Source organism: Hyperolius riggenbachi, chromosome 2 (genome assembly GCF_040937935.1).
Source record: "Hyperolius riggenbachi isolate aHypRig1 chromosome 2, aHypRig1.pri, whole genome shotgun sequence".
NCBI classification, from domain to species: Eukaryota; Metazoa; Chordata; class Amphibia; order Anura; family Hyperoliidae; genus Hyperolius; species Hyperolius riggenbachi.
In genome coordinates, this window is record NC_090647.1 from 393,985,851 (window position 1) to 394,009,569 (window position 23,719).

General features: G+C 45.1%; 1 protein-coding gene across 13 annotated transcripts in view; it reads right to left on the reverse strand.

Moving 5' to 3' along the window:
• Positions 1 to 23,719, reverse strand: part of PLXNA2 (plexin A2) — a 3,799,727-nt gene that overhangs the window by 1,748,841 nt on the left and 2,027,167 nt on the right. For 12 of the 13 annotated variants that reach the window (XM_068269767.1, XM_068269773.1, XM_068269774.1 and 9 more), the window contains one exon: positions 21,438 to 21,581. The exons of the other annotated variant lie outside the window; for it this stretch is intronic. In XM_068269767.1, the coding sequence (XP_068125868.1) occupies positions 21,438 to 21,581 (144 nt within the window). The remainder of the gene's footprint in view (positions 1 to 21,437; positions 21,582 to 23,719) is intronic. 13 annotated transcript variants of the gene reach the window in all.

A 23,719-nucleotide genomic window follows, 5' to 3' on the forward strand; every position in this document is an offset into this window, starting at 1 on the left:
AGACACTCTACAGAGTATCTGATTCCAGATTATTTTCCCAGAGTCTGGTCACGGGAAAAAAAAAAAAAAAAAGAATTCCAGCATATGTGAAACAAACAGTTGCTATGAGACCATCATAGTTACTGAGGTCATAGGAAGTGTCTTCAAGCAAAGTACATGGAGACACATAGATGTCAGATATTCCCCTGAGAATGATTTGCAAGAGCGGATCAGGGTGGTATATGGAGAGGGTTACTTAAGGGATTATTCCTTTAAGTGAAGCACCGTAAACAGCGGTGCAACATGAGTTCCTAATAGTAAAGGTGGGGGAACAGTACATAAGGGTGTACAGGAGGTGGAAAAAAGGAGTTGACCAATCCAGGTGTCTGTCGCCGTGGCTGCAGAGCGGTAAATGTTTTTTTTTTTTCTTGTTTTTGTCTTGGACAGGGCCAGAGATTGACAAAGAGGTCAATGCTGGGCTGTTTGTGTGTTTTTTCTTTTCCACTGATTGGTCAAATATATATTTTCCAGCTCCTACCAAGTTTAGCACAAAGAACAGAACTGAAAGCAGTTCAATGGGCAAATAAAAAGATGCAAGGAGTTGCCATTTACAGAGTGACAGTGTATCAGTAGAATGTTTGCCATAGGACTACCTACCTAGTAGGCATTCAGAGACTCTCATGCAGGCATATGAGGCTGGCATGTGCAGCCCTGAACCTTGTGTAGTTAAAGTACAAAGCACACCTTCCTACAGGGAGGTAGCCATTTTTTGGGCAAGTATAGAGGTAGTAGCATTGGCAAACATTGGTCAGAGGTTACAACAAACAGGATTTCTAGCAGAGCTGGTTGCGATCAATGAAGTTCTAGGTAAGTAAACGAAAATGGGTAAGAGCATTGCAAGCTCAGCTGAAAAGCAGTCTGCAGGTAGCAGCAACAAGTGTGTGGCATTTGTACTCAGTACATACTGCGGCTGAGTATGTACGGGGGGGATGAGGTAAGAGCTACCAAAGGTGAAGTCCGTGGGAGCATATTTGAAAAAAGGTAAGTACTTATGACATTGTACATAAGGTAGCGGAGAGGAGTTCTTCTAGACTGGAGAGGAACGAGCAGTAAACGTAAACATCCCTTCTCCTCCAGAAGTGAAGTGAGGAACTGCACCACAGCCCGGAGTGGCCAACAGAGGGTGTTCCTGAAACAACTACAGGATCTTCTCACAAAATAAGCATATTGTGATAAAGTTCATTATTTTCTGTAATGTACTGATAAACATTAGACTTTCATATATTTTAGATTCAAATACAAACAACTGAAGTAGTTCAAGCTTTTTATTGTTTTTCTTATTGATGATTTGGGCATATAGCTCATGAAAACCCAAATTTTCTATCTCAAAAAATTAGCATATATTATCCGACCAATAAAAGAAAAGTGTTTTTAAAACAAAAAAAAAGTCAACCTTCAAATAATTATGTTCAGTTAGGCACTCAATACTTGGTCAGGAATCCTTTTGCAGAAATGACTGCTTCAATGCGGCGTGGCATGGAGGTAATCAGCCTGTGGCACTTCTCAGGTGTTATGGAGGCCCAGGATGCTTCGATAGCGGCCTTAAGCTCATCCAGAGTGTTGGGTTTTGCATCTCTCAACTTTATCTTCACAATATCCCACAGATTCTCTATGGGGTTCAGGTCAGGAGAGTTGGCAGGCCAATTGAGCACAGTAATACCATGGTCAGTAAACCATTTACCAGTGGTTTTGGCACTGTGAGCAGGTGCCAGGTCGTGCTGAAAAATAAAATCTTCATCTACATAAAGCTTTTCAGCAGATGGAAGCATGAACCCACTTTTGAACCAGAAACAGCGGCAGAAGCGCCTGACCTGGGCTACAGAGAAGCAGCACTGGACTGTTGCTCAGCGGTCCAAAGTACTTTTTTCGGATGAAAGCAACTTTTACATGTCATTCGGAAATCAAGGTGCCAGAGTCTGGAGGAAGACTGGGGAGAGGGAAATGCCAAAATGCCTGAAGTCCAGTGCCAAGTAGCCACGGTCAGTGATGGTCTGGGGAGCCATGTCAGCTGCTGGTGTTGGTCCACTATGTTTTATCAAGGGCAGAGTCAATGCAGCTAGCTATCAGGAGATTTTGGAGCACTACATGCTTCCATCTGCTGAAAAGCTTTATGGAGATGAAGATTTCATTTTTCAGCACCACCTGGCACCTGCTCACAGTGCCAAAACCACTGGTAAATGGTTTACTGACCATGGTATAACTGTGCTCAATTGGCCTGCCAACTCTCCTGACCTAAACCCCATAGAGAATCTGTGGGATATTGTGAAGAGAAAGTTGAGAGACGCAAGACCCAACACTCTGGATGAGCTTAAGGCCGCTATCAAAGCATCCTGGGCCTCCATAACACCTGCGCAGTGCCACAGGCTGATTGCCTCCATGCCACGCCGCATTGAAGCAGTCATTTCTGCAAAATGATTCCTGACCAAGTATTGAGTGCCTAACTGAACATAATTATTTGAAGGTTGACTTTTTTTTGTTTTAAAAACACTTTTCTTTTATTGGTCGGATGAAATATGCTAATTTTTTTGAGATAGGAAATTTGGGTTTTCATGAGCTGTATGCCCAAATCATCAATAAGAAAAACAATAAAATGCTTGAACTACTTCAGTTGTGTGTATTTGAATCTAAAATATATGAAAGTCTAATGTTTATCAGTACATTACAGAAAATAATGAACTTTATCACAATATGCTAATTTTTTGAGAAGATCCTGTATATATACACACAGGCTGGAAAGCAGAAGGGTTTTGGTTCTTGGAACAAGTTGAAAGAATCGAGATCCAGTCACATTTTCAGGTAACCAAGAGGGTGGGGAGAGCGATCCCGAGGAAGGGAGAGTCAACACAGGTAACACCATCCTCACTACATGGTTCACCGTATGAGACAATCCTACACAATCCATATTCAGCCACTTATCCTCATTCTAGATGGGTAAGTGAGGAGGTACTCTTACAGTAATTGAAAGATTGCAGAGAGTACATTCTTCCCGACCTAAAGTACGCATTTTGCCTCATGACATAAGGGGGCAAAGGCCCAATCAGGACAGTTTGGAACATCTTTTGGCATTGAGATGCTAATAGAAGGTATGACAGAGGTCATTCAACAATTAGGCACATTGGGACAACAGAATGTGGGTACCCAACATCATCTGAACTTGGTTTTGGAACAGTTAACACACAACACCTATAAAGTTCAGCAGTACACTCAAAGGCACATTCAAATAATTCTTCAGAAGATGATTGCACATGATAAGGGTACTGCATTGGGAAACAGCATGCCTGTCTATGCAGACCGAGTTAAAAGGAGATTTTAAGATAATGGCTCAAGGTTATCAGAAGGTAAAACTCCTTTACAACTGAGACTTGACAAGGAGAGATTTATCGATTTTTCTGGGGAAGGATCTTTTGCATGGAGGCACCGAGATGTCTGGGTAAACAGGTGGAAAGGTTGCGACAATTCTTTATGCACCGCTTCTTCCTTAGTTCCTACTGATGGAAAAACCCAGGTAGTTTTTCCAGTAGTATCACTGGGGACACCTGTTTCATCCACACATGTCTTACACCATGACCTGAGAGGTCAACATTTTTTGGTGCTAGACAGAGAGGTGAAACAAGTAGACTTGTCGCCATGCTGGCAATTCTCAGAGAAGTACCTGTGTTTGCCGGGGCAAGTCAGATTTAGTGAGGAAGCATGCTGGTTCAATAGCACAGAATACGCAGCTGCCATTCAAAAGATCCATCCTAAAGCCAAACCAATATCTCCGGTGGCTGAAGGAAAAGTTTGTTTTTTAAGCATGATGTCTAGTGGCACATTCATTGTACATTTTCATATTGTTCCGACAAGGTTGATCTCCCAAGGGGTTTTATTGCAAGTAGTAACAGACAATATTCTGGGTACCGTATCCAAAAGGTACCTCCATCTGGTGGTCCTCAATGGTGATTGTGCGGTGGAGGTGGGGGGAACCAGGGCACTAAGTGGGACTGGCGACGGCCATTTCGCGTCTGTCCAGACGCTTGGTCTGATGTGGTCAGCCTGTATAGCAGGATTCCCCAAGACCTGGGGGTACAGGCCGTCAGAAGGTATTTACAACGTACCAACAAGGATGATAATTACATTGAATTTATTTGCCAATGTTTCGATTTTGTGCTTACTCACAATGCTTTCATGTTTGATGGCTGTTGGTACCACCGGGTCGCGGGGACGGTCATGGGGACCCCAGTGGCGTGCTCCTTTGCTAACCTGTTTTTGGAGGCGTGGGAGGAATCTGTAGTGCACTCGGACATAAACCCGTTCCGAGTGTACGTCAGACAGTGGTCCAGGTACGTGGACGACGTCCTGGTGGTGTGGTCAGGCTCGGAGGCACAATTCTCGCAGTTTGTTAACTACTTGCATATCAATGATATAAATATGCAATTCACCTCGGAGATGGTCGGAGAGGAGGTGGTCTTCCTGGACCTCAGGCTCAAAGTGGTAAACAATAAATTGATCAGTGAAGGATATCGGAAGCCGACTGCGACTAACTCGGTCCTCCATGCAGGGAGCTTCCACCCCAGACATGTGGTGGAGGCCATCCCATATGGCCAATATCTACGCCTCAGGAGGAATAATTGTTCGCAGCAGACCTTCGAGAATCAGGCCATGGACCTAACTAACAGGTTCCGCAAAAGAGGCTATGACACGCAGTTACTGATTAAGGCAAGATGTAAAGCTCAGGGGAAGGATAGGAAAACACTTTTGCAAGGGAAAAACAAGAAAGCGGATGAGGTGGGAAGATTAGTATTCACCTTTGATTACACTCCCATGGCCAATAAGATCAGGGAAAGTGTTTTCAAACATTGGAAAATAATTCAACACGACCCTGATTAATTTAAGAAAGTAGGGGGACCCCCACGGGTAGTTTTTAGGAGAGCACCCACCCTTGCTAATATGCTCACTAAAAGTGAGTTCTTGTCACCTAAACCAACTACATGGCTCGATCAACATGTCCCAGTAGGGAACTTCAAGTGCGGACACTGCAAATTTTGCCCCAAGATGATAACTTCTAAATGCATTCAAATAGGAGGGGTGGAATTCAAAATTTCTTCACCTGCCAGACGGAATATGTGGTCTATGTACTATTTTGCCCATGCAAAAAAATGTATATAGGCCAGACCACTAGGCCAATAAAAATCCGGATAGGGGAACATGTTAGTACCATCAAGGCAGGGAAAATTGGTACCAGAATAGTGACGCACATGAGAGAGGAGCATGGGAGGTCCAGTTGTGGTCTTACCTTTGCAGTGTTGGAGAAGGTGGAAGCCCCTACAAGGGGAGGGGACAGAGACAAATTGCTTCTTCGAAGAGAAACACGTATTATATTACGAACAGAAGCAATGGGTCCAGGGGGGCTGAATGATAAAATTGAACTTGCTTGTATGTTAGACCCCTGAAATCAGTAGTAATCAGAATGAATGGGGGTTGGTATATGTCTCTGATGTTAATATTTTGGTTTTGATGAAATGTAACATAATGGTCCCCGTGGTACTGGTGTAGGTGGAGCTATTTACGTTGATTTATAATTTTCCCTTGCTCTTCCCTGAGTACTTTATAAGATCTAGTCCCCAACCATCTACAGATAAATGTAATCATTATTCTGCATTAGCAAAATTAATAAGGCAAGATTGTATATTAGTGTGGTTGAAATAGAGGTGTTGAGTAAGCTGACCTTTTCCAGATTTTATGGTTTTAATTGTCACTTTATGTCCCAATTCACACCAGAGAGGATAGGTGGAAGCCTTGGGGCCAGCGTCATACACTAAGCAGGTAGAGGTAGTAATATTACCTCACTTGCAATACTACAGACCGATGCCGATTAGTATGTGGAAATTTACACTTCTAAACTTGCGAAGCGGGCGTCATGGCTATTGTTTGCTGTCACTATGGTTACCATACATAGTCCATTCAGCCTCCGTTAGACGCACCAAAGCGCTTAGCATTATGGGTTTTGTAGTAACAGAAGTTTGCTTTCCTAAAACAGAAAGAATTTGCGATAATTCAGGTTGGAGTGAGCTCGAGATGTCTCCCAGGCACCACTGCTGAATATATGCAAATTAACCATTGTACCCTTAGAAGCTAAACACACCTCCAGAACCGCTGGAATGCAATGATGTGTCAGCTTGTTAATATGTACAGAGCCATATTAATCCAACATGCATACAGACTGTTTCGGATTGTTTGATCCTCATCAGTGCATGGCATGGATTAATTTGGCTCTATGGAGTAGGGCTTTAATTAATCCATGCCATGCACTGATGAGGATCAAACAATCTGAAACAGTCTGTATGCATGTTGGATTATTATGGCTCTGTACATATTAACAAGCTGACACATCATTGCATTCCAGCGGTTCTGGAGGTGTGTTTAGCTTCTAAGGGTACAATGGTTAATTTGCATATATTCAGCAGTGGTGCCCAGGAGACATCTCGAGCTCACTCCAACCTGAATTATCGCAAATTCTTTCTGTTTTAGGAAAGCAAACTTTTGTTTTTCTTAACATCTTAGTAAGGGGGCTTTTAGGACCATTGTAGTCCCTTACACACCCCAATGAGTTCTGGGTCACCATGAGCTTGCTGGTTAGTCTTTGCCTCTCGGATTTACAAGCCCTACTTCATAGAGCCAAATTAATCCATGCCATGCACTGATGAGGATCAAACAATCCGAAACAGTCTGTATGCATGTGGGATTATTATGGCTCTGTACATATTAACAAGCTGACACATCATTGCATTCCAGCGGTTCTGGAGGTGTGTTTAGCTTCTAAGGGTACAATGGTTAATTTGCATATATTCAGCAGTGGTGCCTGGGAGACATCTCGAGCTCACTCCAACCTGAATTATCGCAAATTCTTTCTGTTTTAGGAAAGCAAACTTTTGTTTTTCTTAACATCTTAGTAAGGGGGCTTTTAGGACCATTGTAGTCCCTTACACACCCCAATGAGTTCTGGGTCACCATGAGCTTGCTGGTTAGTCTGTGCTTGTAGTAACAGCGCGGTGTTGACCCCTTCCGGGATCCACTTCCCTCCCTCTCCAATCACTAGCGGTGAACGCTACACCCGGAAGAGGCGGAGCTTGTCCCCGCTATATGCCGGATGTATGTCGCTCGCCCCACACAGTGGTACGCAGCGTGACCAAGCGTCTGGACAGATGCGAAACAGCCGTCGCCAGTCCCACTTAGTGCCCTGGTTCCCCCCACCTCCACCGCACCATCACCATTGAGGACCACCAGATGGAGGTACCTTTTGGATACGGTACCCAGAATATTGTCTGTCACTACTTGCAATAAAAGCACTGGACGGAAGGTGCCCGGATTATCTTCTTCTTTTTCTACATTTGGAAAATTGTACCTATACTTTCTTCAATCCTCATCCGTGATGCACACGTCCCAGCAGAAGACAAGGGTTACCAAACAGATGGTATGGTGAGATTTTATTGCTTTCTTATGCACTGTCTGCAATAATTGATTAGGGAGTGCCACTCTCTTTCTCTTCTCTCCATATATGATCTCCCAAGCGGAACTTATTGTGTGAGCGAGCGGAGATCCCATATGGATCTAGTCGTCAAGGTTTGACTACGTTATTCCTCAAATTGTTAAGAGAACTCTAACGTTCAAAGCTCCACAGGAAGTGCCCATCCTGAGAGATAACACTCCATGGGACAAATGGGTACAGGTTTTGACACAAGACCACACTTTGTTACAACGGTTAAACAAACAGAACACTAAACTAGAGGTGAAGCAGCAGCAAACCAAATCATGTCAACCAACAGATCCTAACAACAGCAGAAACCATCTCCAGAACCGGCCAAGTCTGCAGAACTGAGTCCTTTGAGGTAAGGGCATTCTGCTAAATATTACACACTCTATAGAAATAAGAACAGTTTACTTAGCCATTTTACAATGGAAAGCTTAAAACCAGCAGAACAAAAGACTAGCCATGTTACAAATGAGGCCAGCACAGCCAGCAGGGGGTCTCTGTCTGACACCCTGGAGATTGTTTACACACCCAAGAGTAAAAGCAAGACAGCTAAGAAAGCTCAAAAACAGAAAATAATTCAAGATAACCCAGAGACTCTTTATGCAGACTTCTCATCTAAACCCAGAATAAAAACAGATGTTATTTCACACAGAGGAAACTGAGGCCTGGCATACTGCTATCTGCCACCAATTCAAGAACACTGAATTCGGAAGTATACCAAAAGGGAAACAAATAAGAATTATGGATCAGGAAGACTCAGGGACTGTTTTGCTGACCGTTAGCGTCTACCACACTGGCACAATCCTGATACAAGGTGTACAACACTACCTGGATGAGTTTGAAAAGCTGTATCCTCACATGAAAAATCAAGTAATAAGTCAAATAGAAAACCAGCCAGATCCTGATGCCATAAACAGTGGACATATAAGTACCAAACCATCCTCCAGAGGCAAGGCTGCATCTGGTGTAAAAACATCACATCCCTCACAAGACATCCTCAAAGACAGTTTATCTGAACTGGAAAGAGACTTTCACCTTTTCAGAGAGCAGATTGCCAAAAACAAAAGTGACAATGAGATTACAATTAACCAACTAAAAGTGGAATTGACCACTGAGGCGCTACACTGCTACTGCTGGAATTCTGTTTTGTCCCCACTTTATTGCCTGATGAAGCGGGCTCGGCCTGCGAAGCGCGTTGCACTTTTGGGGTACCATATAATAAATGTGATTACTATTATACAGACAGTCTTTCGTGTCTGCTTTATGGAGGTAAGTCCACCACTTCCTCGAAGCAAATTTTAAAGCTTTTATCCACTTTTATTCTGCTGGCGCCTCTGTTCTCCTACTGCAAAATCGTGTCCACCCCTGGTGGAGGGGTGATCTACCCCTTTTTCTCATCTACAGAGAGCGACTTCTTAATCCTGAGTGAGGACAGGTCTAATCTCCTCACCTGCTTATACAGTGGTTGCCTGTGTGGTAACCCACGTTTGTGAGTATATTCTTCTCACTGATTTGCCTTACTTCGTTTATGTTTTAACATACTACACTATATTGGGCTCTCGGTTTCTCTATATTTTATCTCCCTACAAAAGTAGAATTGAAGTCACTCAAAGATGCAAGTGAAAGACTGCAAACTGAAAACAACCACCTTAAACAAGAGATTGCAAGCCTTAAACAAATAAACATCCAGCCCAGTGAAATGGCTCCACAAACACACCCCAGAGAAACAAATCAAGAGATCTGCATTTCAAGATTACAGGACAGTGAAACAAAGCAATAGCACTGATAATTGATTCTAATGGGAAATACATCAATACAAGATGTCTTTTTCCTGGGAAACATGTTAAAACAATACCCTGCCCAACAATTGAAAAAGCAGCAGAGGCCATCAACAAGCCAAACTTCACTGCCCCTAAGCATATCATCATACATACAGGGACAAACAACCTGGACAATAGACAAGACCTCATTGCAGACAAACTGTACTCCTTAATAATGGCCACAGAAAAACATTTCCCTAGCTCCAAAATCATTTTGTCTAAATTGCTACCAAGAAAAGACATCTCTCCCCAGACAATCCAGGATATAAATAAGCAGCTGACTACCAAAATCAGCCCATCAGCAAACATACAACTGGCAGAACATATCTCTATATCAGATCAGCATCTATATGACAATAAACACCTCCATAAGTGAGGAGTGAGCCTGCTGGCAAAATAGTTTAAAGACCTGGTGCTTAACAGGCCCCTGGCGCCCAGACCCCAGACAGCTGTAGTACCAGCCAATCCAAGCCAGACTACCCCCAAAAGGCATAACATAAATCGCTCCGTAAACCAAAATGTGAATCCCCTGAGATGGCAACAAAGGAGGAACCCAGCCACCACAACACCTACAACTGAGATAACACCACAGAGCACTGACATGGCAGAAGAACTAAGGAAACTGCTTCTCGCCACACACAATATGCTAAAGGATGGACTGTGGAAAACTGACTGCCCTATAAACAGCTCATTACAAGGTAAACAAAACCAAACACAACATGAAACCCCTCATAATTAGCAGCTGGAATATTCAAGGCTTGAATGCTTCAGGTTTTGGAACCAAAATAAACGACCCCGACTTTGAAGAAAGACTAAGAAAGGTGGACATATAGATCCTCCTAGAGACATGGACCCAGACAGAGGGCGAGTCATCAGTACCCATTGGTTATCGGGAATTCACTGTCGCAGGCCAGAGACACAAACATATTCAAGCAGGGTCGCTGCTCAGGAGGGATTATAATCTGGTATAAGGAGGAGCTCCAAGAATACATCAAACCAGTGAAGAGAGAGAACAGCCACATCTGGTTAAAGTTAAGCAGCCCCATCATCTCTTCTCAGACTGACATTTACCTCTGTGCAGCATATATTGCACCAGCAGAATCACCATACTCTAATACAGAGAGCTACCAAGTCCTACTGCTCACTTCCAAAACTTGGGGAAAATACTTATCTACGGTGACCTAAATGCCAGAACAGGAACAGAAAAAGACTACCTCACCTCAGAAGGCAATTTCCATATATTTGGACCTGAGACCCAGTACCCTGAAACCATACAGAAAGATAGAAACAGCTATGACAGCACAGTCAATAAGTATGGGAAACAACTGCTGAACCTCTGCAAAGGTCTAGGGCTTCACATCCTTAATGGCCGAACCAAGGGGGACTCTCTAGGGAGATATACACTAAACTCCCATGTAGGTAGTAGTGTGGTGCCATCAGCAAAATGGACCCTGCAAGCATCCGTGCTCTCATAGTCACCCCACAATCGCACCTGTCAGACCACAACCAAATCCTACTATACATCAATTCCTCAAGCAAACCCTCTGTACAACAACATCCAGGAAGCCTGTGTAACCTACCACCCACTTTTAAATGGTCCAGAGAATCAACCATAAAGTACAAGGAGACTCTCAACAGACCAGAAGCAAGACAGCTACTTCTGGACTATCAAACGTATACCTACAACCCTGATCAACAAGGTGTGCAGCAAGCAGCAAAGTACTTCAACCAGATATTACACACCATTGCAGAAATGGCCAACATAAGAAGGACTGCCCAAAAGAGACCATCAAAGAAAAACTCAAACACATGGTTCAACAGTGAATGCAAGTCACTAAGAAACAACCTAAGAAACAAGTCACTAAGCACATGACACCGCACAACGTCAATATAAAGTGACCATTAAAAAGAAAAAACACATCCAACATCGACTCGAACAGCTTGAAGAATCCCTGCAAGACAACTCCTTTTGGGAGACCTGGAAACAAATTGGCAAAAAACCCAAACAAAATCAGCATATTCAAAATGGCCAAGTCTGGCTGCAATACTTCAAAGACCTATACAGAGATATTCCTATAAAAGAACTCAGCCCAGAACAAGTACAAATATTCAGCAAATTAAAGAACCTGGAGGAGAAGATGAAAGATTTTCAAAACCCACTTGACACACCTTTCACACTAGAGGAAATAAAAGAGAAGATAAAATCCATGCAAGGCAAAAAAGCTAGTGGCACAGATGGAATCCTATCAGAAATGATCAGATCTGGCACCCCAGAAATCCATGCTGCAATATGGAAACTATTCAACCTGGTCCTGTACGCTGGTTACTTCCCTGAAGTCTAAAATGAAGGACTTATAACTCCCATTTACAAGAATGGAGATCACTATGACCCAACCAACTACAGAAGCATCTGTGTGAGCAGCACACTGGGAAAACTGTTCAACAGCATCCTGAATAAGAGAATCCTCACCTTTCTCACACAGCACAATGTTATCAGTAAGAGCCAAGCAGGTTTTATGCCAAACCATCGCACCACCGACCACATCTACACCCTGCACACCCTTATCAAAAACCATGTAAACAGACAAAGGGAAAAATATTTGCCTGCGTTGTGGACTTTAAAAAGGCTTTTGACTCAGTGTGGCATCCAGGTTTATTCCTGAGACTCCTAGAGAGCGAAATAAGAGGGAAAACATATGATGTCATAAAGAGCTCATACACTGGGAACAAGTGCAGTGTGAAAGTAAATGGGAAAAGACCACCTTTTTTCCTCCAGGGTCAGGGGGTAAGACAGGGTTGCAGCCTGAGTTCAACACTTTTCAACATATACATCAACAAATTAGCTTCAGCCCTAGAGGCTTCACCAGCACCAGGACTCACCCTGCATGACACAACAGTGAAATTCCTGCTGTACGCAGATGACCTCTTACTGCTATCACCAACCAAAGAAGGTCTACAAGACAGCCTAGAAATCCTGGAGAAATTTAGCACAACATGGGCACTCCCCATTAATCTAAAGAAAACCAAAACCATGGTGTTCCAGAGGAAAAACAGGTCAGCCCAGAGCCCATCCTTTATACTCAATGACTGTGAAATCAGCAGAACTGATAAATATACCTACCTTGGTCTGGAAATCAACCAATCAGGAAGCCTTAAGTCAGCCATAGAGGCCCTAAAAACCAAAGCATGCCGAACGCTCTATGCCATCAGGAAAGACCTGTACCACCTCAAACCACCAGTAAAGGTCTGGCTGAAAGTTTTTGACAGTGTCATCACTCCAATCCAACTGTATGGAAGTGAAGATTGGGGCCCCACCACCTACCCAGACCAATCAAAATGGGAATCTAGCCCAACAGAAATATTCCACCTTGAGTTCTGCAAACACCTTCTCCATGTCCACCGGAGTACCTCAAACAATGCCTGCCGAGCTGAGCTGGGGAGATTCCCATTACTGCTTGAGATACAGAAGAGAGTGTTGTCCTTCTGGGCCCACCTACAGAGCAGACTCACCCCACTACAAAGCCATGCTGCACAATGAAGACCAAGAAAAGCTGTGTGCACTGAAAGTCGTGGTCAGCTCTTTACTCCCTCCAACCTCCGACCCACAGGTCATAACAAAAGTCCAGATAAAACACACCACAGCTAAGAGCAACGAAGACTATGTGGAAAAATGGAGGAGTGAAATAAAACAGTCACAAAAGCTAACCATATACCAGTCTCTACAAAGAGAATATAAAATGGCCCCATACCTGGCAAAGCTGCAAAATTCTCAAGAGAGGAAAATCCTGAGTGTCTACAGATTGAGTGCTCACAACCTCGAAATAGAGTCTGGGAGACACAGACAGACGTACAAACCCAGGGAGGAGAGACTATGCCAACACTGTGAGCAGAAGACCCTTGAGGATGAAAGGCACTTCCTGCTGCACTGCCCCAAATATACTGCAACCAGGGACATATACTTTAAGAAATTGTTGGAACTATTCCCAGACTTTCTCACACTAGAAGATGAGAGAAAAACATATATTCTACTGGGAGAAGAGGAATCCACAGTGACAATCGCTGCACACTATGTCACAGCATGCCACAGACTGAGAGGAGCATAACTGAACTGTAAACCTAAAAAATGTCCACAGACTGCTTAGCCATTGTCCCCCTACCCCACCCCCTCCCATGTCCCCTATTTACCCTTGCTTTGGCAATACCTGTAATGAATCTTGGTCATGCCAATAAAGCTATCTTTGATTTGATTTGATTTGATATTTCACCATGATCAAGGGGATCTTAAGTGAACACAAATATAATCAGGTGAGTTCCAGTCTGACCTGGTGGAAAAGGTTTCTGGCGATGTTCTAGGGACACTCGGACTGGGCCTCTGAAGTTCAAAACTTCTTTCTACACCCAGTGCGCCGCTACTCTAGACCAGAGTAGGGGCACACAGATCTCCCTCCCGCGCTGGGAATAGAGTAAGTGTTCTGCCACCAGCCCGCTGCCCGCTGCTCATATCTGGAGGGCGAAGTGAGGGAGGGGGATGCCCTAAGGTGAGGGAAGGGGGAGGAGACGTCCCCCTTCCCCACCGCTGTGCCTACCGCTTCCCCTTCTCCACGCTACCACCCCTCCTGCTGGAGGGACACCTGGCTACCTATTCTGGGGACTACTATACCCCTGGCTACAAATACTGGGGACATATACCCCTGGCTACATATACTGGGGACACCTATACCCCTGGCTACATATACTGGGGACATAACACCTGGCTACATATACTGGAGACATATACCCTTGGCTACATATACTGGGGACATATACCCCTGGCTACATATACTGGGGACACCTATACCCCTGGCTACAGATACTGGGGACATAACACCTGCCTACATATACTGGAGACATATACCCTTGGCTACATATACTGGGGACATATACCCCTGGCTACATATACTGGGGACAGCTATACCCTTGGCTACCTAATCTGGGGACATTTATAGACCTGGCTACATATACCAGGGGCATCTATACCCCTGGCTACCTATACTGGGGACATTTATACACCTGCCTACATATTCTGGGGACTACTATAGACCTGCCTACTTATTCTGGGGGCACCTATACCCCTGGCTACATATACTGGGGACATATACACCTGGCTACATATACTGGGGACACATATACACGCGGCTACATATACTGGGGACACATATACACCTGGCTACAGATTCTGGGGACACCTGTAGGCCTGGTTACTTCCACTGGGGACACTTATAGACTGGTTTACCTATACTGGGGGCTCCTATTCTGGGGGAACTGCTGCCAGATTAACTGTATTTTTGGGGAACCGCTGCTGCCAAATTAAGTGTATTTTGGGGAACAGCTGCCAGATTATATGTATGTTGGAGGAACCACCTGTGCCAGATTATGTCTTTTTTGGGGGAACCATTGCCATATTATCTGTATTTTGGAGGAACCTCTGCCAAATTACATGTATTTTTGGTGAAATGCTGTCAGATTACAGGTATTTTGGGGGGAAACACTATGGCAGAGCTCAAACTTCCCTGGCAGACTTTTTACACCACTGCTAAGGGCATGTATATTTGGCCCGACCCATTACCATGCCCACATTATGTTGCATGGCCACACAACTTTTTGGAGCGGCGCGGCCCTCCTTACAGGGCACATTAATAGTCTTTGTCCCCGGGCGCTGAAAGCCCTAGCTGCGCCTCTGCCCAAAGGTAAGCCAGGCCTCCCAACTTTTTGAAATCAGAAAGAGGGACACTTTAGCCACACTTCTAACCACTCACCGGCACACCCCTAATCACGCATCTATACCCCTGGCTACCTATACTGGGGACATTTATACACCTGCCTACATATTCTGGGGACTACTATAGACCTGCCTACTTATTCTGGGGGTACCTATACCCCTGGCTACATATACTGGGGACATATACACCTGGCTACATATACTGGGGACACATATACACGCGGCTACATATACTGGGGACACATATACACCTGGCTACAGATTCTGGGGACACCTGTAGGCCTGGTTACTTCCACTGGGGACACTTATAGACTGGTTTACCTATACTGGGGGCTCCTATTCTGGGGGAACTGCTGCCAGATTAACTGTATTTTTGGGGAACCGCTGCTGCCAAATTAAGTGTATTTTGGGGAACAGCTGCCAAATTATATGTATGTTGGAGGAACCACCTGTGCCAGATTATGTCTTTTTTGGGGGAACCATTGCCATATTATCTGTATTTTGGAGGAACCTCTGCCAAATTACATGTATTTTTGGTGAAATGCTGTCAGATTACAGGTATTTTGGGGGGAAACACTATGGCAGAGCTCAAACTTCCCTGGCAGACTTTTTACACCACTGCTAAGGTCATGTATATTTGGCCCCACCCATTACCATGCCCACATTATGTTGCATGGCCACACAACTTTTTGGAGCGGCGCGGCCCTCCTTACAGGGCACATTAATAGTCTTTGTCCCCGGGCGCTGAAAGCCCTAGCTGCGCCTCTGCCCAAAGGTAAGCCAGGCCTCCCAACTTGTTGAAATCAGAAAGAGGGACACTTTAGCCACACTCCTAACCACTCACCGGCACACCCCTAATCACGCATACTATAAAGATTTTCATTAGAAAAATATGTTGTTTTCTAATTCAAACCACACTGGCACTTTCTATCCTGGTTCATTTTCCTACATAACAACATACACATATTTACACAGATCTGTACATCAGTCCTCAAAGAGGGACAAGTGAGGAGGAAAGAGGGACAAAGGGACAAGGTTCCCAAAAAGAGGGACTATCCCTCTAAAAGGGAGACAGTTTGGAACTATGAACTTGAGTGCTACACTATAGTGCATAGTACATTTAAGTGGGTGCTGAGCACCAGTTAATAGTTGGGTGTTCTCTACTCTCCTCCCTCCTGATAATATCACACACCATACTGAACGTCCCTGCTCCTCTCCTTCATGACACCCGAATCTGTGACACCCACTCCTGCACTGTCCCCTAAACCCAGTACTTAACACTATCCTCTGCAGTGACAACCTGCCAAAGCTTGTCCAGCAGAAACACTCTCCACAGCTGTCTGTGTCTCCTGGGTTCTGTACAGAGCAGAGCCATCAAGGCCCAGCCTGTGTCTGGCTTCCAGATAGCATGTGACAATACACTGTGTACACTGTAAATCACACAGGAGACACAGGCAGCAGCTGAGAGGCTGCAGAAAGCTCACTCCTCTCATCCTTACCAAACACCCCACAGCACGAGGTAATTCAGCTTACCTCGTGCTGGATGCAGTCTGGGCAGAGCTGTGGGTGGGGTAAAGAGCAGGAGGAGAAAGTGGGCAGAGAAGGAAGCAGGAAAGAGCGAGGGCACTTAATCCCCATTCAATCCGATGCACAGTGCTGCAATCTGTCAGCAAGGGGAGAGAGAATGCCCAGGAGGGAGGAAGAAACCAGGAAACTATAGGAAAGGGATGGGACTCGGGATAATGGGGCGGATCCCTGGATTGTCCCACCCAATTTGGGACTCTTTTGAGCTATACAGATGAACACCTCCAGTATTTGGTAGCCACAGATGGCTCCAAGTATTAGGTAGCTAGAGAACCCCCCCCCCCCCTGTATAGGTCACCAGAGACTTCCCCTCAGTAAAAGTAGCGAGATGTATCCCTGAGTATAGGTAGCCAGAGACAGCCCCCAGTATAAGGTAACCAGAGTCAGCTCCATAGTATAGGTAGCCAGAGGGCCCCCAAGTATTAGGTAGCCCTTAGAATATGAAGCCAAATGTGCCCCAGTATTAGGTAGCCTCATTGGTATAGGCAGCAAATGTGCCTCTCCCATCCAGTACAGGAAGCCAGATAAGACCCCAGTATTACCTAAGCCCCCAGTTTGGATAGCAGATGCACCCCCCTCCCCCCAGTTTAGGAATCCATACATGCCCCCAGTATCAGGAAGATTAGGAAGCTGATGTCCCCCTTTCCATCCAATGTAGGTCCCCCCCCCCCCAGTATAGATAGCAGGTGTGTTCCCTGGATTAGGCAACCCCACCCCCCATATAAGTAGCAGATGTTCCTCCCCCATTTTAGGAATCCAAACATGTCCCCAGTATCAGGAAGATTAGGTAGCCAATGCTCAATGTGTGGGCACTTAATACGATGAATACATCTAGCTATCTCTAGATGTATTCATCGTATTAAGTGCCCACACCCCCCACCACCACCACTTTAGATAGTAGATGTGCCCCCTGTAATAGGCAATTACCCCTCAACAGGCCTGGCTTTAGGTTTCACAGTGCCCTGAGCAAAACCTGATTTTGGTACCCTCCCCCTCATCCTCTTTGCGTGTACACACACACACGCCCAAATGCAATTCACCTTTTCTCCTGAGATATCTCCTAGGACAGTGGTCCCCAACCTTTTTGAAGATAGACAGGTATAGGTGCCCTCAGTATAGGATCTCATGTGCAGGTGCCCTCAATATATAGGTAATCAAGCTTAGGTGCCCCCAGTATAGGAAGTCAGGTGTGGGTGCCCCCCCTCAGTATAGATAGACAGCTATAGGTGCCCCCAGTATAGGTAGTCAGGTGTGGGTGCCCCCCCTCAGTATAGATAGACAGCTATAGGTGCCCCCAGTATAGGAAGTCAGGTGTAGGTGCCCTCAGTATAGGTAGCCAAGCATAGGTAGTATAGTTGCCACAGTAAAGGTAGCTGGTATAATTGCCCCAGTACAGGCAGCTAGTATAATTATTGCCCCAGTATAGGTAGCTAATATAGTTGCCATCAGTAAAGGTAGTATAGTTGTCCCAGTATAGGTAGCTTGTATAGTTGCCCCTAGTAGAGGTAGCATAGTTGCCCCCAGTATAGGTACCATAGTTTCCCCCAGTATAGGTACTATAGTTGCCCCCAGTATAGGTAGTAGGTAATAAATAATAGGTAGTAGAGTTGCCCCAGTATAGGTAGCTAGTATAGTTGCCCCAGTATAGGTAGTATAATTGCCCCCAGTATAGGTAGCTAGTATAGTTGCCTCCTGTATAGGTAGCATAGTTGCCCCCAGTATAGGTTCCATAGTTGCCCCCAGTATAGGTTCCATAGTTGTCCCCAGTATAGGTACCATATATGCCCCCAGTATAGGTACCATAGTTGCCCCCAGTAAAGGTACCATAGTTGCCCCCCAGTATAGGTAGCTAGTATAGTTGCCCCTAGTATAGGTAGTATAGTTGCCCCAGTATAAGTAGCTAGTATAGTTGCCCCCACTATAGGCAGTATAGTTGCCCCCAGTACAGGTAGCCAGTATAGTTGCCCCAGTATAGGTAGCTAGTATAATTGCCCCAGTATAGGTAGCTAATATAGTTGCCATAGGTAGCTAGTATAGTAGCGCCAGCATATGTAGCTAGTAAAGTTACCCCAGTATATGTAGCTAGTATAGTTGCCCCAGTATAGGTACCTAGTAGAGTTGCCCCAGTAAAGGTAGCTAGTATAGTTGCCCCACTTTAGATAGCTGATCTAGTTGCCCCCAGTATAGGTAGTATAGATAGTATAGTTTCCCCCAGTGTAGGTGGTATATTTGTCCCATATAGGTAGTATAGCTGCCCCTAGTGCCCCCCTTCTGCAGCAGTGGCAGCGGGTCGGGAATTACTCACCTGACTTCCGCATTCCAGCGCTGACGTTACTCTTCTCTCCTCGTCTCTGCTCCATCTGTAGTTAGAGCAGGGCTACAAGAAAATGGCCACCAGTGGACATCGGCGAGCATTTTCTTGCAGCCCCGCTCTAATTACAGATGGAGCTGAGGCGGGGAGAGACAGCAGGGCGGCGAGGGGCGACACTGTCCTGTGCACATGCGCCCTTGAGAGGTGGCACCCTGAGCGACCACTCCGGTCGCTCAGGTCGAAGGCTGGCCATGCCCCTCAATGTAGGTGCCAAATGTGGCATCCACCCTCCCCATGCAAATTCAAGAGCAGAGCATAGAGGAGAAGTTACTTACAGGCTCTAAGCACTCCACAGCTGTGATCTCTCTTTAATTGCACATCCAGAGCCCTCTTTATGGCTATACCATGTCACTCTTCTCAGGACTCACTGGCGGGTCACATAATGGAAGACACACCACTATGGTGCTGGACATGTGGCTGAATAGAGATCCCAGCAGTGGAATGTCAAGAGTTGGTAAGTGACTTCTCCTCTATGCTCCTCTCACAACTCTGCATGAAAGGGAGGAAGAGAAGAACAATACATGGGGAGGGGAGTGAGCTGCCTCTCCACCATCCGGTGCTTGTAGGTTCCAGCCTCACTGCCTCAATAGTAAATCCAACCCTGCAGCTTAGAATCCAACATGTCCAACATATGTCCAACATATACTTTGATCACAGGCAGTTCCGCTCTTAGAAGACAGGCAGCAGTGTCGTCTGGGTCCATGTAAGTATACCATCACTTTACTCATGTCTCAGGCTTTGCTTTCCTTGTCAGTCCTATCATGCATGGCATATAAAGTGTAATCAAGCATCACACTATGGGCTTGATTCACTAACCGGCGCTAAGCTGTTTAGTGTGCCCTAAGACTTAGTGGATGCAAACCACGGAGTTAAGTGCTTTGCGCCCACACATCACACAAAGTCCCGCTCAGTGCGTGCACTGTGGTGTGCACCGGTAATAGTGCACGGTGCGACGATAACATCGCACCCGCTGCCCCCTAAGCGCCGAAAATGACGCATTGGGTGCCCCCAAAACGGCGCATTGATACGCCGTTTTTGGTAGCACCCGATGCGCCGTTAGGGGGCAGCGCCGCGCACTATTATCGGCGCACACCACAGTGCACGCACTGAGCGGGGCTGTGTGCGAAGTAGCTCTGCGCGGCCATTAGTGCGCACAGAGGGGCACTAAGAGGCTTTCACAGCGGCGCTAACACTTAGCGCCGCTTTGTGAATCAAGCCCCATATATGGTGTTGTCAGATATTAACATGCACACATGTGCTGTGCAATGTGTTGTTACATAGTAGTGCATCATTTTTACAAGCATCACACATAATTTAAATGTATGGGCAATACACATGCACATTGGCCTCGATTCATCATTGTCTTTACGATAACTTTTTCCAGTTCGTTAAATTACAGAATTCGAAGTTTATTGATTTCTAGTTGTATTCATCAAGGTTTTTCCGCATTCGGTGTGAATTCGATAAAATATCGATAACAATGCGGTAACCATTCAGTAACATGTCGATATTTCCATGGAAATTGTGGGTAAAAAGGCATTTCTTTGAACACCATGTAGCAACATTCCGAATAGGGCTTAACACCTGGACCAGGATTCTGGAAGTGGCTAGGGACAATCCCACAATTTCGCCAGCTACGGCTTGATAGGAGCCTTTTCTGAAAAATGTAGTGCAGCTAGCAATTTAGTTATTCCCTGGCACTGCCTGTGTTCTCTTACAAGATGATTCAAGAGAAATGCTGATGTCCTGGTATAGCAAATAAATCCATTCTCTTGCAAATGTATATGGTTTGAGACCTTATTCTTGCCCTTCTGCGCCTTTGAATCACTTTCAGCTGATACATAACCACTTCAAATGGCTCCATCTTCTCTGTCAGCAATGATCTGACAGGAATAACGACAGAGCAGTGAAGGAGATAACTAATCCTAAATTTAACGCTAAACCACGCCCACTTTAATTTTCATGAATTGCACTTTCTTCCATTTTATCGCATCAGTACCGAATGGTTACCGAATGCTCGCTAACAGCTGTAGATAATTTTGATGAATCCTGAAATCAACTGATCGAGTTCGGTATTTTACCGAGCTGTCGGGCATTGATTTAATAAGTCTTGATTAATTGAGGCCATAATCCATTTTGCATGCATATTACAGGGTACATTTTTAAGCCCACTCATGAAAAAAAAATTCTATAGTAAATGAACATTAAAATGACATCATTTTGTGCAAAAATAGCTCACATAAACACACTATAAAGTACACAAAAAAGTGATAATATATACACATCACATGCATTTTTGTGGTGTTTAACACTTTGGAAGAGATAGAAGAAGTGGAAAAGTAAAAGGAAACATACAGTCACTTTATGTTGGCCAGTGAGGTTTGGCGACTCGCAGAGAATCTGAGTTTCAGAGACAGTGACAGCACATGATTTATCCCCAATCAGAACTGTGTAATTCAGCTTGACCCCTCCAGCTGCAGGTGGACACAAGTTCTTGCCCTGTTCAGACAGCAATACAATATTACTAGTTTCATAATTTTATGTTAAAGTACAAGTTAATATTATTCTTAAATACTAAGTATACACAATACATTTACACCATCTCAGCTATTATTTTCTCTTTGGCACTCAACAACCATTGTTTCATCCTCTTCTAGAAAGAAGCCTCCCACAAAAAAAAAAAAGTCTGTTATTGCACATATGGTAATCGCTTGTCACGATTAAAATATATACAATATATACATAACAGGGATGTGCTCATGAGTAGCTAACTACTCAAATTTATGATTCTAATGAGGCTTAATTGCCTCAGGTGTGTGGATGGGAGACAGGTAGTTAATTACCTTCCTGTCTCCCATCCACATACCTGAGGCAATTAAGTCTCATTAGAATTACAAATTTGAGTAGTTAGCTACTCGTAACTACTTGTGAGCACATCCCTGAACATAATCAGCTTTTTGGCCATGCAATACGCTGTTAACCGTGAGCAGCACCAACTGATTTTTCAAGGCCATTTACAGTCATTACGGGGGCGTGGCCTGCCGTAATGAAGAGCGGACGTGTGTGAGTGAGCTCTGATCCCGGACTCTCACAAAGCACCTTTTCAGCGGCGATAGATAAGTCTGCAGACAGCCCCAGAGAGTGGACATGACCTCCAAGAAGGGGAAGACCAACAAGAAAGGGGATTCAGTACCTCGCCAACAGCAGAACAACCATTACTTCCAAGACGGGAGAACGAGGTCTCGCATGTTGTCCAAGATGGCGCCTGAACACAGCCCGCAGCGCGTACAGTCAGAGAGAGACTCGCCGGAATATGAGCCTCCAAAACAGACACAGTCCCGCTCGAAGAGCCAAGGTAGCCAGCGGAGACTCTATAGAACGGACTCAGAGGACGAAGGCGCGGACAACTTCTCAGAGGTGGGTGAATCATCAGCAGGCCGCAGAAGCAGCACACTACAGGCGCAGGCCTCCCCGCCCCGCTCTAGGCCGCACTTAGCTGATGCAGACCTCAGAGATTACATCTACAGACTCCCTACCCTCAATGATCTAGACTCCTTTGCAACTAGAATAGAGAAAACATTCCGCAGAGAGTTAGATGAAGTACATAGAGACATTACTAGCATCGGTCACAGAGTGGTAACGCTGGAAGAAAAAGAGGAGGCAGCACACGCAGACATGGCGACTATGAAGGAACACATAAAGATACAAGATAAAGAAATGGATATAATGAAAACCCAACTAGATGATTATGAAAACAGAGCCCGTCGCAATAATATTCGCATAAGGGGCCTTCCGGAGGCGACAGGGACGGAGGAATTCCGCCCAACGGTAACTGACATATTCAATATAATACTACAAAGGCCCGCACAAACCCTCATTGAAATTGAGAGAGTACACCGGGCTCTCGCTGCCAAAAACCCAGATCCGCAAAAACCCAGAGACATTATTTGCAAACTCCTCAGATTCACAGATGTAGAAAGCATCTTCGCGAAAATGCGGGACAAAGAGAGTCTTGACTTTGATGGCGCTCAATTAACCTTCTACCCTGATATATCGAAGCACACTCTGTTACAAAGAAAGGCGGTTAAGCCCCTGTTAGCTGAAATTAAAAAAGCAGGAGGCATATACAAATGGGGACATCCGTTCTCTCTCATAGCAACGGTACAAGGGCGCACTGCAATCCTGCGCACAAAGGACGACCTAAAGGAATTTCAGGACAAACTTGACATTCCGGCCACTGACTTTCCAGACTGGCGAGATACCCAACCTCCCACCCAGCTACCACAGAGAGATAGATGGAAGCAGCAGGGTTCCAACAAAAGGAAAAGCACCAACCCTCTCACCCCGAGAGAAGACAGGCCCTGAAAAGAGATCTGCAGGGACCGGGTGACTTGTCTGCGGAGAGGCGATCTGTAAATACGCAGTAAGACGCCCCCGCAGACAGGCCTTCTAAGAAGAAGAAAAATCCGTCTCTCTTTTATATCCCCCCCTCTTCTTCCTCTAACATACCCAGTATATACAAAGGAAACTTATGGATACTGATAAACTTGAACTACCCTGAAGAGACAGCAAGGGACTAGGGAAAAGGTACAATCTAAATGCTCACCCACTTAAACTTTAACCCCATGCATAAAACA